At 34.5% G+C, this 19060-nt stretch overlaps 2 protein-coding genes across 2 annotated transcripts; both read left to right on the forward strand.

Moving 5' to 3' along the window:
* Positions 1-492: 492 nt before the first annotated feature.
* Positions 493-4994, forward strand: LOC122317191 (receptor homology region, transmembrane domain- and RING domain-containing protein 1). The gene is made up of 6 exons (XM_043134145.1): positions 493-793; positions 1171-1401; positions 1784-2179; positions 2762-2859; positions 4527-4592; positions 4768-4994. The coding sequence occupies exons 1-5, from the start codon at positions 676-678 to the stop codon at positions 4542-4544; spliced, it is 861 nt and encodes a 286-aa protein (XP_042990079.1). The 5' UTR covers positions 493-675; the 3' UTR covers positions 4545-4592; positions 4768-4994.
* Positions 4995-10381: 5387 nt separating this feature from the next.
* On the forward strand, positions 10382-17798 carry LOC122317164 (MLO-like protein 4). The gene is made up of 15 exons (XM_043134112.1): positions 10382-10870; positions 11034-11091; positions 11195-11418; positions 11612-11728; positions 11826-11886; positions 12007-12113; positions 12634-12708; positions 13324-13409; positions 14475-14524; positions 15653-15693; positions 15810-15980; positions 16073-16108; positions 16748-16815; positions 16968-17028; positions 17110-17798. The coding sequence occupies exons 1-15, from the start codon at positions 10745-10747 to the stop codon at positions 17482-17484; spliced, it is 1656 nt and encodes a 551-aa protein (XP_042990046.1). The 5' UTR covers positions 10382-10744; the 3' UTR covers positions 17485-17798.
* The last annotated feature ends 1262 nt before the right edge of the window (positions 17799-19060 follow it).

Raw genomic sequence — 19060 nt, forward strand, 5'->3', positions numbered from 1 at the left:
GGAGAAGATTTCAATATAAATCCTATGTGAAAGTAGAGTTTTACTACAGTAAAATGATAGGAAAATTATTGAAAAAATTTATTTGTAAGTCTAATTATGCATTAATATGTATACTAATATATTATGATTGGTTAAAAAATACATTTTATTAAAAATAGTGCTAATTTAAATTTTAAATATGAAATAATTAGTATCGATATATAAATTTATATGCGACTTTACTTATATGTAATAAAATTCAAAATTAATTATTTATATTTTAATTATTCCATGCAAGATAAAATAATAGAGAATGATAATTGATAAAGTAAAATATTTTAATTAAAAAAATTATATAAAATTAAATTGACGTTAAATTATAAAATTATTATGTTTATAAAAAAAAAATTATAAAATAACACTAATTTATAAGATTATTTTACCTAATCATTTCGTAAACTTCAACTTTATAATTATTCTCCCTTTCAAAAAAAAAAAAAACTTTATAATTATTCTCCGGTGTTGGTTATTTCACCGTCTTGCAAGACAAGCAAAAAGATAAATGATTACTTGGTCTGGTTTTTCTCTTTGCTAAATACCGTTTCCAACTTTCAGAGTACCATTTTGGTATGTAATTCTGAACTAGCAGCACTTAGAGCCGTCAGTGAGAGGAAGAAACGCAGGGGAAGAGAGAAGATGGGGGAAGCCATATGTAGATTCTTAGCTTTCGTTTCGTATGCCATCACACTTACGTCTGCCACCGTTTTTATCAATCCCTTGCACGCCTCTTTCCCCGACCTTCCTGCTAAATATGGTAACTATTTTTTTTCCTCTCTCCCTTTCGTGTTTGTTTGGCTGCTGAGAAAACATGGGTAACCTGGCGAAAATAAATTGATGACTCTTACCTACATTGGGTTGCTGGGTGTTCTTATTACCCATTAGTCGGCAAGAAACAAAACCGACTTTACTCTAGCCTTTGCCCAAATTCCACTGTTCGCTTCAATTTAGGCCATTCAAGAATTTCCGCGAGAAAGCCGCTTCAGAAAAGAAGACGGAGGCTGTTATGGACGTATTTGATTGAGCGAACTCTGTCCGAAATCACATGTCATATCTAACGTTACTTTGTTTAAGATTTATAAATTTATTTGTTTTCTTGGAAAATATACAACATTAAGTGGTTTTTTTTTTTAGCTGTTGCTATCAGTAGCTCTGGTGTATGTGGAGCATTGCACGTAGCAGATCCTCCGGACGCTTGCTCTGCACTAAAATTTGGTGTTCGATCCAATGAAACTGAAGAAACGAGATTGGCTCTGATAATTAGGGGTGGATGCACGTTCGAGGGTAAGGTCCGAAACGCTCAAAATGCCGGCTTTCGTGCCGCGATTGTCTATGATGATCGAAACAAGGGAAATTTGGTGTACAGTGAGTCTTATTGTCCCTTGAATCCTCTCTTTGTTGCTTTTCGTTTATAACGGACCGAATTGATGTACTACTGAATTGATTGGAATTTCGTTTTATCAATATATTAATTTCGTGTTTCTAAAATGCATAGGCATTTGGTTTTATACAATTATTGTTTCTAGGCAAATGTTTCTTTTGAATATTAATCTCTAATGTTTAGACTTTTTTTGTTTTCTTCTCGGAGAAATGAATTGAATAGACACCATAAAGTCCCTCTTTTTGATTGGCAAATGATATAAATGGAGGCTTAAAATCTTAGGAGATATAGGCATGCAACTATTTCCACTGAAACGAATGGTGAAGTTTGAGCTATTTTGGATGTCTGGCTGTCTCTTGTTTGCAGTGATGATAAACCCTGGAAACATTACGGTGCATGCAGTTTTTGTTTCAAAGGCAACTGGTGAAATTCTAAATAAGTATGCTCAAAGGGAAAAAGGCGAGTGCTGCATCTTCTCATCGCATTATGAATCAGCATGGACGGTGTTGACAATATCTTTGATCTCTTTTACTGTCATATGTGCTATTGTGTTGTTAGTCTTCTATACGCCCAGACGCTTATTGTTTGCGCAAACGATGTATCTTCGCTCTAAAAGTGTGGATACTGAGACTGTGGAAGCTCTACCCTGCTTCACATTTGGCTCTGCACATCCCAGGCATTGCCATACCAATGAAACTTGTGCCATTTGCCTGGAGGATTACAAAGATGGGGAAATTCTTAAAGTTCTGCCCTGCCGACATGGTAGGACTCTAGCCACTTGATTTAGATTATGAGCAATTACAGTTGAGTTTTATTGCCAGTCTTGCATCATACGGTGGCATACTTTTTCTGGAAATCTATGGAGTTCATAGGCTATCGTGGCATGTCGATGCTCTTGGGAATGCTACTATCCAAAACTAGATTACCAAGCATAATGTTGCATACTTTTTTACCTAATGATCTTGTATGTCATGAGCTGGAGCTCTCGTAAGTCACTTCAATCATAAGAGTACCACATAGGTTTAGAGAGGAAGAACTAGAAGAAGCTTTCTGAAGGAAAAAGGATTGAACCATTGAGCTTGTCATTGAACCACCATCACCCTTTACAATACAGAATTTCATATAGTTAGAAATATTATGCACTTGCACACGTTCAGATGTAAATCTTTTTCTGTTTATCATATGCTGCCACATTCTTTTGTTGGTTATGATTTTATGAAGCAGAGACAGTTCACATTTGGTACATCATTCCATCCAAACTGAGAAGTACATTTTGTATAAAGTCATCTTTCTAGACATCCAGAGTTTTTAGATGCAGCTAATTAACTCGAACTCTTGTTACAGAATTTCATTCAAGCTGTGTGAATTCATGGTTGACTAAGTCAGGGACATTCTGTCCAGTGTGCAAGCATGATTTAGGAACCAAAAGTGCACATTCTGAGGTAAGTTAAGTTGTAGTTTTAGTTTTAATGGAGCAATGTTGATTTTTTTATTGAATATTTCAGGCAGAATTAGCATCGTACATTTTCTCTCTATTCAGATCATCATCTGTTGCTAATTGGACTGATCAAAAAACCATTTTGTTGTTAATTTGATTTGTTAATGGTACATTACATTTATGGTGTGGATGGTCTGAGTCTGCCACCCAAAAAATTCTGTAATACATGTCATTCAAATGATGCCGTGTTAATTTCAAGGCTTGGCTATCTATACTTGCATGCTGCTCATACTCCATTGTTTCATGCTGTGACTCTAGATCTCTTTGATGACTCACATACTGAAAGCCATCTTGTAACTTCATTTCATTCAAATGATGCCGTGTTAATTTCAAGGCTTGGCTTTCTATACTTGCATGCTGGTCATACTCCATTGTTTCATGCTGCAACTCTAGATCTCTTTGATGACTCACATACTGAAAGCCATCTCGTAACTTGTATGGAAAGTTTTGAGCATAGTTCTAACCTGGTAGATCACTTGCACTACTTGGCATGAAAAGATGGACACCATTCTATTGCCTTTGAGTTAAATCTGGTGAAAAATAGTTTTGGTGGGATAAAGATAAACTAGTCAATCCAAGCCTTTAACTGAATTCTTAAAGGAAATTTAGGAGCCCTGTAATCAGCAAGATTTCAAGACCAAACATATATTGTTCGATTGTGTTCACATACTCCACCTTACATGGGAATCCTGATGCGGCTATATGAGCTATTAACCGCAGGTTGATATAAGTCAATGTATCGAGTTGCATTGGCCATTTTTATCTATAATCCGATAAATTAATGACAATCAATTTTCTACCAGCCATAAACTTAAAATGGGCTGAACATTCTTGCTATCTGTGTCAAGATTTATTTTTTGATCAACTTTATGTGTCAAGATTTATAGTTATGGGAGGATCGTGTTTTTGTCCTTCCATTCCTAATATACCAAACAATTTTAATATTTGCTTCTTGCCCGCCAGACCTGGGAATCGAGGTTTCAATCAATGATTGTAAACGCTTGTTAAACATGAAATGGTAAACAACTTCTGTTTCCTTACAAGAGTAGGTGATACATGGAGTACCCAAGCAATGGTTTTTATACTGTTAAGTTCTTGGCCTTGTGGATCTATTAGGATGGTAGGTCTTAGATAGTAAACGATGCTGGTAATACTTCTTAGCTTTTAGGCAGACAAAAGTAGTGTAATCTGTATATATATAAATATATACATATATATATTTATATGTGTGTGTGTGTGTATTTTTATTGGCACCAAGTGTCCAAGAACAAAGTCTCCACTAATTCCAGGGGTGCACAGGCCCTCGACAAGGAGTTTACCGCAAGTGCACCTTAGGTAATTCAAAGGTTCCCCCCGGTCCAATGGCCCCTAAAAATTGTAAACACCCAAGAGGATTCGAACCTTGGACCTAGAGGGAGCATACCACCAAAACCAAGGCCTTTATTACTTGAGCCAACCCCTAGGGGTTAGTGTAATCTGTCTATATTCCCTTACATATTACTAAATGAAAGGTGATTTGTTCCTAGATTCTCTCTCCTGCTTTGGGACAAATTGGTATGGCATTGTACGTGGTGCACACCATAGTGAAATTTAGCCTTTTTCTTCTCGCAGGTGAATAAAGGAATTTGAATACCAAATCAACAAGGGAAATGAAGATTAGTCTAGTTTTGACATCAGGTACGTAGCTCATCTCTTCCTCTTATGTTAAATTTAGACCGTTTCTACTCTAAAAGATGGAAACGTGCAAGGTTTTGGCCATTCACTTCAATTAGTAATGTCACTTCCCCAAGCCCATTATTGTCTTGATTTTTTGCTTGTGTTTTCTAGAAATAATTTCTGTTTGCCTTTCCAGGGTGTTCGCTGTGCAGCAAGATGATCCTATGAACTCTATTGGAAGTTTCTTGAGAGAACTCTGGATGATTTCCTTGAGTACTTCGTTTTTTGATATGTGAATAACAGCCAATTATGTTATAATAGGATGTTAGCGACCAATATGTACATTAGTGTTTGTGATATATACATAACAGAACATAGAAATATTGACCATTACATATTTAATGTAAATTTCAGTTTGTATCATATTCCTGATGACGGATGCTAATATTGCTCTATAATGTTAAAAAACCATTAGCAGTTAGTTAATCAGCCAATAGTGGTCAATATTAGCCAGCCCAATCATGGGGGGTGATGAACTAATCATGGATGGTTTTATTATCAGCATAGTGGGGGATAGAGTTCCAAAAAATATGATCAATTCATTCTATCAGCTTCAGATTTGTTATATTGTATTGATATGGATGCCAGAAGCTTCCTACCTGCTTCAAGCTCAAATACAGGTGCTTTTCTTGTCATTCTCAGATTTAAGAAACTTCAGTGCTTTTATTCTTTGGATGGTTAACATGCTCAATCACAAGGATTAAAATTTTTTTAGTAATACTAGATACAGTTCTAGGGTGTGCAAGTCTCATGCAATTCCTTTGGAAAAAAGCAGGGTCCATAATGAAAAAGTGAGTTTTTTCATCTGGGTTCTACATGTCCCACATTTTTTCAAAAGGACTTCGCACTTGCAAATTCTTGGACTATACAAATTATTTTCCCATTTTTCATGCCACCACCCCCACCATGTTTGATTTATCTGTTCTGTTAGGAAGTATTTGCAAACTTGATGCAATTGACTACTCTTTGTGGATACTACTTCTGGCTTTTACTTGAATTACAGGAATCATAATTTGACACTCTTTTTAAGAAAGAGTATCCAGACAGATTTCGCAATTTTTTGTCAGAAGGTTTGATTGGATTGCACAGGATGCAACAGGCTCATCTTAAGGAGATACAAAACACAGTTATATTTCTATTGGAACAATACTGCTCTGAACATTTGATTAGAAATACATGGCTTCATCCAAGATATAAAAGACATGGCATTGGACATACAAATAGAAACCAAAATAGTTTTGCAAGCTGGAAATTCTGAGCTAGGTGCTTATTAAAAGAAAAGGAAAACAAGTACTGCCTAATTGCAAACGTGCCTCATAAGTTATACATAGGGTTGTCAAAGTTGGGTCAGATCTCTGTATGCAACTGCTGATCTTCTTACCACTACAAGTTTATTAAAACCAAGTTAATCACATATTTTCAACAAGTCAATAAGTTGGTCGGATTTCATATCTCAAGATATATACATATATATATATAGCTTGTATCTTGTTGCTGTTCTTCGTTCAAATCATTTAAAAGACATTGTTTAGGAATTTCTAGATCTTTGTAATCTATCAGCCTTTCTTCTTTAATTTTAAACAATTTGAGAGACTGATTTAAACGAAAGATACAAGCATTTGAGCATGGGAGGGAGGGGGTTATCTTGCCTGGGTGGAGGATGGTTTTCCTGTGGAGAAGCCAGAGGCTGAGCTCTGATTGCATATATATCCTCCATTTGTAGTCTCCTGTATTAGAAAAGGATTGGGAGAAGTTTTTAAGTATTCACATCAGTGAGCAAAATACAGATTGGTCTGTAATTAATTTAGTTTTTCATGTGGCGAAGTTTCTTTTGGGTAACGAGGCCTCAAATATTATGTGAATAGTAGTGAAAAATTAATGATAATTATATATATATAGGGGTGAGGAGTTTTTCAACCCAAGTTTTCTATTTAGAAAATTGGATTATACGTCGTCAGGCTATTAGGTTCTTAGCTAATGATGAAATATTGAATAATAGTTAAAAATAATAATAAAATAATAAACAGTAATAGAGTATTCTCATAATACTCTAATACCCAAATTAGCTCTAATAATAATTCTTCACAAACTTTTTTAGCAATGTTTTACAGATCTAAATTTGGTTTTGCTTTGACCTCCTTTAAATATAGCTAGAAATAAATAAATAAATAAATAATGAAAGAGATAGAGAAATATTGTTATTTATCTTAATTTTATCATCTGCAGTCAAATATATTAATATGAGTTTATATGACACGTTTTAAATGATTGTTATTTAAGTGTTAGACAGACAATTATTTAGAATTTATTACGTATAATTGAAAATAACAAAATATAAGACGAAGATTCAAATCAATTGCTGCTTTGGCATCTGTTGGCTTTAACTTCTTGATGAATTTAACGAGATACCTATATTTTATCCCTTGGACTATTATTTATTGAGTAACGTTAAGTACAAGATTTAAATAGACCAGTTACGTACAAGCCATTTGTAAAAAAGTGGGCTTTTCCTTATAAAAAAATAGTTTTTTAAGTATGATCTACTTTTTTTCTAAAGATTTGCATGAGATTTATTTATTTAAAATTTATATAAATTATTTTTTAAAAAAATTTAGTTGTAAGTATAATTGTGTACTAATATGTGTATTAATATAATGTGATTAGTTAAAAAGTAGATTTTATCGAAAACAGTATTAAATTAAATTTTGAATGTGAAGGAATCAGTATTGATATATAAATTAGTACGTAAATTTACTTATACATAATAAAACTCTTATTTTTTTTTGTCTATTTTGCATTGTGACATGTAAAGAGCTTATAGGTCAGATGGCATAAGACCTAATCTCTAAAAAAAAAAAAAAAAAAAAAAGGGTTTTAAATTCGATTCCTCTTCAAATTTTTCAATATCGTAAAAATTATTACTCGGCACTCCGTTTCGTGATAGAAGTTGTTGAGTATGACATTGGCAATCTGGTGGGCCAACTGCTGAATGAACTTTTGAGTGTTCTTTTGAAGGAGTTCTTTTTATGGGGAAAGCAAGCTCATACTATCCGCTGGGGCCAACTAAAACGCTAAAATGCGCGTGAAACTTTTTATTTTATTAAAAGAGAAATGTTTTTGTTGCGAAGGAAAATTAATGTGATTTAATGTAATATATTCAATTATGTATTTATTTTTATAAAATTTATTTATAATTATATCACTTCTTTTCTTAGAATAATGGAGTAAACAGTTCTGGCTAAAAGTATTAGGATTGATTTATCTATATGTAAATATAAACACATATTTGCATAACTGATTATTAAATTGACTATATTGGATTATAGTGGTGAAAACCAACCCTATTGGCGCGAGTTTTTACCAAAACCAACGCTTATCGATAGAGGGGATTTTTATGAAATAATTGACCATACCAATCGATGGGGACAAGAAATACTGACCGTATCAACTATGACGGTTCTCTGGCAATTCTCAGTCGGTTCTAATTCCTCCTCGCAGCAAGGTTCGTTTGAGAGAGAAACTATTGCAGATGAGGGAGAGAAGAAAAAAATTGAGAAGAATATGATCTTAAATCAAAACGATGACAATGTCGTTTCACTTGTACAATATCAGTCGGTTTGGGAGTTTATGTTAGTTCTAGCTATTTTCTAACGTCGGTTGACTAGTTCTCCACCAATTTGGACCCGTTCCTGACTCCAGTGGTTGATCTCTGTTGGCAAAGGTCGGTCCGGCCAGTTCCTATTTACCCCTATTAGATTATGCATATGGAAATATTTTCATATCCATGAACAATGTCAATGCATCTTTGGATATACACTATTTACTCCTCAAATGCCATTTTATTAATTTTTTTTTCTTTCCTTTCACCCTATATCTCTCACAACCCTTTCTTCTTCTCCCTCCCTCAACAACACAACAGAATATTCACTTTCACCTTCACCTTCATTTTATTATTATAATATATTATATTTTTTTATCATTTAATTATATTTTTACTATAATATATAATAAAATTAATGTCAAATGTAAGTAATGGATGCTAATTGTAATATATATATAAAATTTCATTTTAAAAAAAAACAATAAATAAGATTTTATTATTATTTTGACTCAAATATACATAATTTAACGTGGGAGTTTATCCTGAATGACAAAAACAATCTCCAAAACATGTGATTCTACATTTGCATGTAAAGAAACCAATGTTAAAGGTTTATTGTTACATAAAAGGTCTTTGAGGAACGTATTCTTGGAAGAGGAATGCTATACTTCAGCTACTATTTACCCTACACCCTACTCCCAACATGGATTTTTTTTTTTTTTTTTTTTTTCCTTCTTAAAATGCACGTTTTGAAGAATGGAGGCCATTACAAATTTGAAGCCTGCCTTGCCCCTCCCTCTACCCAGCACCCCATGTCACCCCTTCTTTTGCCTAGCACCGCCACGTGTTTACCCCTCCTTCTACCAAATCCCTTGTCGCCCCTCCCTTTGCTCAGCACCCCACGTCGCTCTTCTGTCTATCCAGTGTCGTGCCACATTCGCCCCTCCCTTGACCCAATTCCTATGTGGTGGTAAACAGGATGATGGGTAGAGTTTTTCATTCTTGGAATGATGGAAAAAGACGATATCTAGAGTTTGTGGATACGAAGGTTCTAATTTTGAATCGATAAGAGAATCTGTTCGTTCTTTCTCCAATTTCTTTCATAGAAATTTTTTAATAAAAAATACATTTAGTATTTTATAATAAAAGAAATTCAATATATATCATAAATTAATTAGGTCAATTTATAAATTTATATTTTATAAGATTTATTTGCGCCTATAACAATACTCTCTTTTTGTTAAAAAGTTATAAAATAAATAAATTGACGTAACAGTAACACGAAGCACCACCATGTCACTATCTACGTAAAAGACATGCGTAAAATGTAGATACGCATGTATAGGGCGGCTGTACCAAAACAAAGTAAATTCATACCTAATCCAATAAATTAATGCATAGCCTCCCCTCCCCCAACGCAAAGGCCAAGATAATTTCAGCAAGAAGGTTGCAAGTTGCTGCAACATTATTTGTCTCACTAGATGGTTCAGTCCCCGTGATTAATATTTAATAATGTGTATAAATATTATATAATTATTTAAAAAATCTATTATAAAAAAATGAGTAATAATATATACAATTATAGAATAAGCAAGTAATTATTTTAAAAAAGAATGAAATTTATTATTAAATAATTAAGTTTTTTTTAGATCTTTTATTTACTTACTTTTTTTTTAAATAATTACGCGGTACTTATTTACTTCACAACTATAAATATTTTTTATATATGTTCCATATTTATTTATTTTTTTCAAAATGATTACCTTATATTTATATACTCTATAACTGTAAATATTATTTTTTAATATTTAATAATATTTAAATCAATTATGATTTAAAAGAATTATGTGAATATTAAACACTGCCGCATCAACCAAAAAATAAAAGTAAAATAGCAATATAGGTTTTAGCATCGTTCTTTAGCAATACTTTTTTTATTTATTTTTTACGTAGGTAATTGACGGAGAGAGTTTGAGCAATACAACTTATAATCCGGAGATATGGTATATTGAGTAGTAGTGGACGTTTGTGTATCATATATATTTTTTTTAAAAAAAGTAAAAAACAAAACAGAGTCGGTGCAGATTTACAAAAGCACTGCTATGAATCGCAAAATATAAAGAACTAAAGTTCTTCTTTCGTTCTTTTCCAGGTGATTCAGATCGACTTTTCATGGGAAAGAGACCACGGTCGGAAAGTGAGAAAGACATAGGCACGTTGACAATTGCAAACATGCATCGCATGGTCGTGATGTGATATCATGTTATGGGGCCCATTATGCCCAACTGCCTCATGACACCCCATTAACGTGTTCTTAAATTCCTTGTTGATACGGTCTCAGACTTTGGCACAGCAAAGCCCACCAAACCCAATTGTTACCATTAATTGCCGGCGATGAGCTCTGCATCCAGGAGACGACTGGGTCTATCATCTTTTTTTGTTTTGTCGAAGCTTTGGAATATCAGATACCCGCAAGGAAAACTGGTTCAAGGTTTTTGGGTTTGAGCTAGAAATGGAAGGAGAGATGAAGGAAGGACGATCCTTGACTGAGACCCCCACCTGGGCTGTTGCAACCGTGATCACCATCATGGTTGTTTTTGGGTTCTTCTTCCATGGCTTTTTGAAACGCTGTGGAAAGGTGCATTGGCCACCTCTCTCTCTCTCTCTCTCTCTCTCTGTGCCTTTCCTTCTTAAATCTTGAACTTCGTTTGGATGTTTTACATGCTGCTTTGTTCACTTTCAAATGTTTCATTATGATATTTGGTATGCCTTTACCCTCACGCCCATTCTCTCTCTAGCAGTGGTTAAATAAAACCAAGAGAAAACCTCTACTTGCTGCCCTGGAGAAGATCAAGGAAGGTTAGCAGTTGAGTCTTTTAAGATGGGATTTGTTTGATCTCTTCCATATTTCATGAAGCTTGTGAAATTTTGGTTTTACCATTTGGTTGTTTTCTGCAAGCAGAGCTAATGCTTTTCGGGCTTCTGTCACTGTTGATGGGCCATTGGATTGTTTTTGTGGCTAAGATTTGTGTGAAATCGTCTGTCATGAGCAGCCGATTTTATCCGTGTGCATTGGAGGATGATCTCCGAAAAGTAGAGCACATTCTTGTTTCAGGTTCAAAATATTTGAATCACTCCGTTGTCAGAGAGCAGGTGAAAAGTGGGCTGCATGGTCATTGTCCTGAGGTCGTTTCCACCCTGCACATTTTGAATTTTGGATGCTTAGATAAATACTGTTTTTAATTAATCGGCAGTTTGTTCTTTAGGTATCTAGTTATGCAATTCTAGTTACCAATGCGTCCCAGTAACCCGACAATTTGTTTATCCTTGTCTTCATTTGATAACATCCTCTACAAATGCAATTGCTATTTATTTTCAGGGTCATGAATCATTTGCTTCTCATGAAAGTCTTGAGCAGCTTCATCGTCTTGTATTTGTTCTTGGCATTACCCATGTTTCTTACAGCGTTTTTGCCATTGCGATGGCCATGATTAAGGTTGACATAGCTCCTCATCATATTTGTTTCGTTAGTTCTCCTTTGGGGCTCAATCTCCATTAAATGCACAATAATGACTATGATTCAATTCATGTAGATATACAGCTGGAGGCCATGGGAACATGAAGCCAAGTCTATGGCTATTCAGAGCTTACAAGGTGCAAAATTTTCTGCCTGCGATTATAATGACCTTAATTGTCCATCATTTTATAGCTGAATGATAAGGTGGGAGGCCTTACACAGATTGGCATTTTGTACAATAATTTCTTGAATTCTAGACACTCCACTAGCCACGTCAGACAATACAAGAATGAGGAGACTATCTACTTTCATTTCTCATCGCACATCCCATCCATGGAGCCAGCACACAGTTCTTGTTTGGCTGGTATTCTCTCTCTCCCTCTCTCTCCCTTGCCTAATTTAAAAGCTACGTGGCGATCTTGTTTTTTGTTTTTTTTTTGTTGAGAAACAGATTTTTAGATTTACTTTGGGATTTGCAGAACTCAAATCCAAGTACAACTTGGCCATATCTCAAACAACCAAATGAATTAATGATGCAAAAAATTTCAGCTCCTCTTGTTGCATCCATTTGCTAAATTCAATTTTCAGTTCCATGGATCTGACTATCAATAAACACAAACTAAAAATTGCTGAAGCAGCAGTAGCATCCTTAGATACAGAAGGAGATAATATTGGGCCTTATAGTTGAACTTCGACCATTATAGGTGCTCCATACATATTTGTACAGAGAAGATAGCTCAGTTTAAGATGCTTAGAGAAAAGCCCATACTTTCTTATTGCTCGTAGCTTGACAACGGATTCTCTTTCATTCTTGGTTTTCTTGGAACCTGTATGTATCTGCATTTGCGGAAGTGAGTTTAGACTCAAATTGCCTAATTTTGCAGCTTTGTTTCAGCCGCCAGTTCTGGACTTCTATAAATCGAGCTGACTACATGGCCTTGCGTTTAGGCTTCATTACAGTATGTTTTCTCTGGTCTAAATGGAATACCTTGACCTATATCTTTCAATCAAGGAGATTTTTTAAATATGCAGTATCTTTATGCTTCTATATATATGTTAGTCATTAATTCTATTGAAAAAAGAAGTCAGTAATTCTATAGTTATTCATTACAGTTCCATTTTGGCTATATTGACATTATTCTCCACTTTCAAAAAGTCAAAATGCAGAGAATATTCACCTTCTCACTATACCATTTTTATCACAAGCAATTACAAATTTCATTAGGCGAAGAAACAAAATACAAACTTCCTTATAATATTCATCAGATAATTTAGAACCATTGATTTGAGAAATAATACATATTCTTTGAATGTCATTGCCTTAATAATTCCTGCTTGGTCAATCCACATTATTTTTCTGGGGCAGAGGGATTAGCACCTAAGAGGTCAGAGGATTCTAAAGAAAATGAATAATGTCATGTTCTGTTGCGATATTTGCACTTATTCGGTCATTGTTTTGCATTCTTATTCCATCTTCATTTCTTATATTGCAAAAAAAAAAAATCAGGCAGTAAAATGGTCATGAGAGCAAGTTTGCTCGTCTAACTTTCTTGTTCTTATTTCTTCCTTTGTAGACTCATCAACTTCCTCTATCATATGATTTCCATAATTATATGCTTCGAAGTATGGAGGACGAGTTTCGTGATATTGTTGGAATGAAGTATGACCTGCTCACCCTGCTTTCAATTTTGACTTTTGTTTGGATTAATCCACAGATTAAGTTCTACTACTTTACTCATTCCATGATCTTCTTAAATTTACCCAAATCATGGAAATGGTGTATATGCAGGGGATGGGTAAATTCATGCTCATAGACAGTTTCTGTAGTTACCGATGTAGGTTTTTCTGTTGTTTTATTATTTTTCCCTCACTTCAGAGAGACCACCTAGTGAATCTTTATGTCCTGTGCACTTGTTGATGAATTAATTACATAGTACTGTTACATTTACAAAGGAATTACATAAATTCAATTCTGCAAGTTGACGTGATTTCATTTGATCCATTATATCTACTTTACAATAAAAATAATTTTATAATCTGACGAACCATATCAAGCCATATCATTTTGTGGGATTGCTTTTGCATAATTCCTTTGTGGCAAGAGTATTTCCCTTAATTACAACTTCAAAATGCGTCAAGTGTAGTTGATTTACATATATACGGGAGTCCAAGCTGTTCATAACTTTTGGCGGAGGAATCTAAACCAGATGTCGTCTTCCCATAGTGTCATTGAAAACTATGAGAAGACATATATAAGACAATCAATGCAAAGTTTATCGGCAAATGTTTTATGCCTGAATATTGTAATGCATAATTTAATACAGTTTATTATTGACACCAAGTATTATGAATTTTCTTAGGCGTTCTAGTTGCCCAGTATAAAAGAATTTAAATTTTGTTTGCTTTCCAACTGATACATGTTGAAAAAAACACCAATTGCAAGATTCACCAAAGAAGAAAATCACTGTAAAATCGCCACATTGCAGGTGCAAATTTACTGGTGTATGCACTGACCACATTAAATTCATAACTGATGTACCAAGAATTTATCTTTGTTTTTTGTTATTTAGAAATTACAGACTTCATGAAAGTACAATGTTCAAGCGATTTTCAGATGCGCTTTGGACAGAAAACTATTTATTTTTACTATGGTGGCAAAGTTGTTATGAATTGGATTGTTCTCTCTGCAAATTGACCTGAATACTTCTTTGAATTCCCTTTGCAGTGTGCCTCTCTGGATATATGCAATATGTTGCCTTTTTCTAGATTTTCATGGTAATTTCTGTGAATCTCGATATGCTTTGAACTGTAAAATGTGGAAATGGTCTCAAGCAACTAAAGTCACCAATTTTAAAAGTTGAACTGTCCTGGCACATGAACAGTGTTATTTGTAAGCAGAACATTTAAATTGCTAGAACATATTTTGAAATTGGCACGTACATATTTTGAACATATTTTGAAATTGGCACGTACATAAATATGCACTTCTTCTCAGAGCAGTTTGGTCTCATCTGTATTGAGATTCTGTAGTTGAGATGACTTGTTCTAGGGCAGTTGGCTCCATCTTTGGAATTATGGCATTAAAGGAAATGGGCAAATTGTTGGTATGCATGAGACTGTGAGTTCAGGCCTTCCTTAAGAATGCTACTGCAACTTTCTCCTAAGCTTGTGATAGAAGCTGTCATATACTTTAGTGGCTCTGAAATAACGGATGTTTCAAGAATTTATCACCTATATAATTTTCAAAGCAATGCCATTTTGTTCTATTGTGCCACATCAACATTTTTTTAATTAATTTTATCATAATTATTCAAATAATTTATTTTCTTACGGACATGCTTTATTTGACATTTAATTTTTATTTAAACGGCCCTTCAGTATACAAAAGACCCTTTGGTTCCTATTCCCTAAAAACCTTTCAGTTTCTACTAATATTTTTTCTTTATCTCGCTTAATTTTTATTTAAATGGCCCTTCAATACACTGAAGACCATTCGGTTCCTAGTTTCTACTTTCCAAAATAACTAATGATAAATTGAAATAATTTTAAAGGACCTGGTTATAGAGTTTTGAAAGTCAAAAACACCTCTTTTATTTGTAACATTTTGTCTTCTTTATATTCATTTCATTAAAATTAATAATTGAAAACTGAATCATGTTTGAGCAACTTCACACAAACCAGTTATAAACAAAATTAAAATTATGATAGAACTAAAAACTTAAAAACTTTTCCTGAATGTTGCACGGGTGCCTGACTAATTTATATATAAAACACAAATCTAACAACTAAAAGGGACATTCACAATGCTCCTTGCTTTGAGTGATATTTATTCCTCGGAATTTTTTTTTCTGTATTTAGTTATGGAGTTGACCTCCTGAGCATGAATATGTGACTTCTATTCAGGAAGCAATATTTACTTCTGGCTTTCCTTCCTTCCTGCCATCGTAAGTCGTCATCATCAATCTCCCTTTTCTTCTCAATGCTCGTTTTAACCAACTGTAACAGTCTATTTATGTTACATTCCTTTAATATCTCTGTTCTTTATTGACATATATGTTAGTTGATCCTCCTAATGGGCACTAAACTTCACCGGGTGGTAGTTAAGTTGGCTGTTGAAATCATGGATAAATGCCCATTAGAGGGATTCCATCGGTTTCGTCTGAGGGATGAGCTCTTTTGGTTTGGGAAGCCCAAGCTTCTTTTATGGTTAATACATCTAATATCCTTCCAGGTTGGTAATTTGAAAGCATGGGCATTTGCTTCTGAAATGTTATGGTGGAACTGAATTCTAATACACCATGGGCTTTTTTTTTTTTTTTTCAGAATGCTTTTGAAGTGGCAACATTCATTTGGTCCCTGGTAAGAACTTTGATATAGTAATTGTTCTGAACCAACACCTGTAATTTAAGGTTCTCTTCAATCGTATAAAGTTCATGGATTAAGATTAGGAAGTTGACCTCCATGGATTACGTAGCACTCTTAAGATTGTTATGAAGTTGAATTTTTAAGATTATAATTATTTTTTGGCAGCATTTCAGTTTAGTCTTATATGACAATCTTAACAATCCAATCGTCACTAACTTATATTAATCTTATATTAATTCTCTTATATCAATCTTATATTAATTCTTTTGTCGATAGCATTTCTGTTTATATTCGGCTACCAAGTTCCCACCACTTAATTAGAACATGGCACGGGCTGAACACTGCAGTGTATCAATTCCACCACCATTTATGTCGTTGCTAATAAATTCATTTCGCCAACAATGTCCTGATGCTTATTTTGGAAATTGGTGGATAGATTCTCTTTCTGAAGTGTTGTTTTCCATTATTGAGAACATATCTTGTGAAATTGCTACTTTTTGGGTTTAAGGATATGGCTTTATCAAGTCAGCTCACAAGGAACATGTAGTCTATGACATGGTTGATTTTGTCTATCGCCACACAAGTGACTTCCAGACTTATTTCTGATGCTAACGTTGAATTTTTTCTTTCCAGTGGGAAATTAAGGATCCTTCTTGTTTCATGGATAACCGTACATTCCTTGTGATCCGGTTGTCATTTGGGTAATATAAAATTATTTCAATTTTACAACAAATTTATTAGCTAGCAACTCACCTCTTTATTCTCCCAGGATTCTGATGCAGCTTTGTTTTCGATTCCATCAATAATCTGGTTGTATAAAACTCATATTTTTGTAAGTCACTTGTTACTGCAGGATCATCTCCCAATTCTGGTGTAGCTTTATAACATTCCCACTCTATGTTATCATTACGCAGGTCTGGCTCTTCTCTCTCTTCTCTCTCTCTCCCTCTCTCTCTCTCTCTCTCTCTCTCTCTCATTGCTGGTTGTGTTTGTAGATGGGCTCGAGGTTCAGAAAGTCTGTGATTTCTGAAAGTGTGAGAAACTCACTAACTGGATGGCAGAGGAGAGTAAAGGCCAAGCATGGTTCCACCGTTGCACTCTTGAATGAGACAACTACATTCTCAGATTCACCGGTGCATGAGATAGTCAGACTTGATGAATCTGCCATAAACAGCATGGAAGGCAGTTCCTCAAGAGATCGGGGCACATTTTCCTCGCGTCAGCGGGGCTCAATTTCAGTTTCTGTTCCACTCTACAAAAGTTATAGCGATGATGAAGGTGATTATGAAGACTATGATGATAGTGGTGATGGAGATAATTATCACAAAGATGACGTCAAAGACGATTCCTGTCTCCTTCCACCACCTTAAGCTTTCAATGATCTTTCTAACCAACAGTTATCTGTTAAATATTATATACCCTCTTAATAGAGTGGTACGGGTTCATGCAGTTTCTTATTCATCCAAAAGGAAGAAAAACACTGGAAAATAGTATATCTAGACAGAAATGGCCATTGAAAGTGGCCTAGTTCCTTTGAACTGGATGAGATCTCACTGGTTTTGAGCATTATTTTTGTGAACCTGGCACTTGTCTATTTTTATCTCAGAATTGCTTATTCTGGGAACATGAGAAAGCTCAGAAAAATAATCACACAGGCCTTCTGCTGGGGATGGTATCTTCATTACACCGAAGCTTGCACACATACAACCAGATTTTTGTCATGAGTATCACCTCAAAACATAGGACGCCCAAGAAACCTTGTCTACTCTGAATTCATGCAATCTTCAGTGACAATCTCGAACAAACAGGCATGTGCAGGGCAACACTTGTCTATCCAAAGTTCCAAACAAGGAACATGTTTATGATTGGATGGTGGGGTTGTCGATGCTTGACTGAACTCTCAAAGAGCGCAGGTTAGTCAGTCGCACTTAAGGATAAGTTCGGCATGCAGAGATAGGCCATTAGAATGATATAGTTAGCTATCCATAATTTGATTATGCTGTTATTCTCCGAATTAATAACCATTTTTTTAGAACAAGAAATCAACATTCCTCTTTAAAAACCATTTGAAAAGATGTCGACCCTTAATGGCTCCTTCTTAACAGTCACAAGAGATTGATGGTCGTGCCATTAAAGGTTATAGCGATTCTGACTGAGCTAGTTATCTTACGACTCATTGATCGATCAACTAGAGATTATGACACCATGCTCAACTTCAGCCACATTTCAAGAAAAATAAAGAAACAAGTTGTTAGAAATATTAGAGCAAAATATACAACGGAAGTGATATTACCTCGTTCAAATTATCTTAGATCTAGTGTGATTGTTCCACAAATTTTTTATTGTCATCATTCTTTCGAAATCATCACATCGATGGTGAAATGTGCTACGTGGTAGAAAGCCAAAACATCACTCAAAGTTCTATAGCCTAAATACCAAGACCAGAGATATCTCTTTTTGAGAGAGATTTATGTTTTGTTATACACACCCACATCATCCAAAGAGGGGAGGGGCTTAGCCCCCTAAGTGTAACTACCGATTGGCCATTAAGGACCAGCCATCAAAATTCATGAAGTGGCTAACCCCTAAGAGAAGGGGAATGGATGTCCACTATGGATGCCACTTTCTTCCACAAGTAGTTATGCTCCATCACTCGTATTTTCAAGTAGAGTATCAATACACTGAAACACATTAGTTGTGTATTTTGTTCAAGTTGCTCCTCTTTATTCAGATGTTGAAACCTTCCACATAAGCTATTTTTAAAAATTGATTGGTACTTTGACTTTTTTAAAATTATTATAATAGGTCCTGCAACAAGTAGTGTGTTTACACACAAACTTATATTTAGCAAAATTCTTCTCCATATTTTAGCAATAAGGTTGCCCTTCATATTAATAAGATAAATCAAGCAAGTTTCATCATATGCACGACTCATTTGCACGTTTC

The sequence above is a fragment of the Carya illinoinensis genome, chromosome 7, assembly GCF_018687715.1.
Source record: "Carya illinoinensis cultivar Pawnee chromosome 7, C.illinoinensisPawnee_v1, whole genome shotgun sequence".
NCBI lineage: Eukaryota > Viridiplantae > Streptophyta > Magnoliopsida > Fagales > Juglandaceae > Carya > Carya illinoinensis.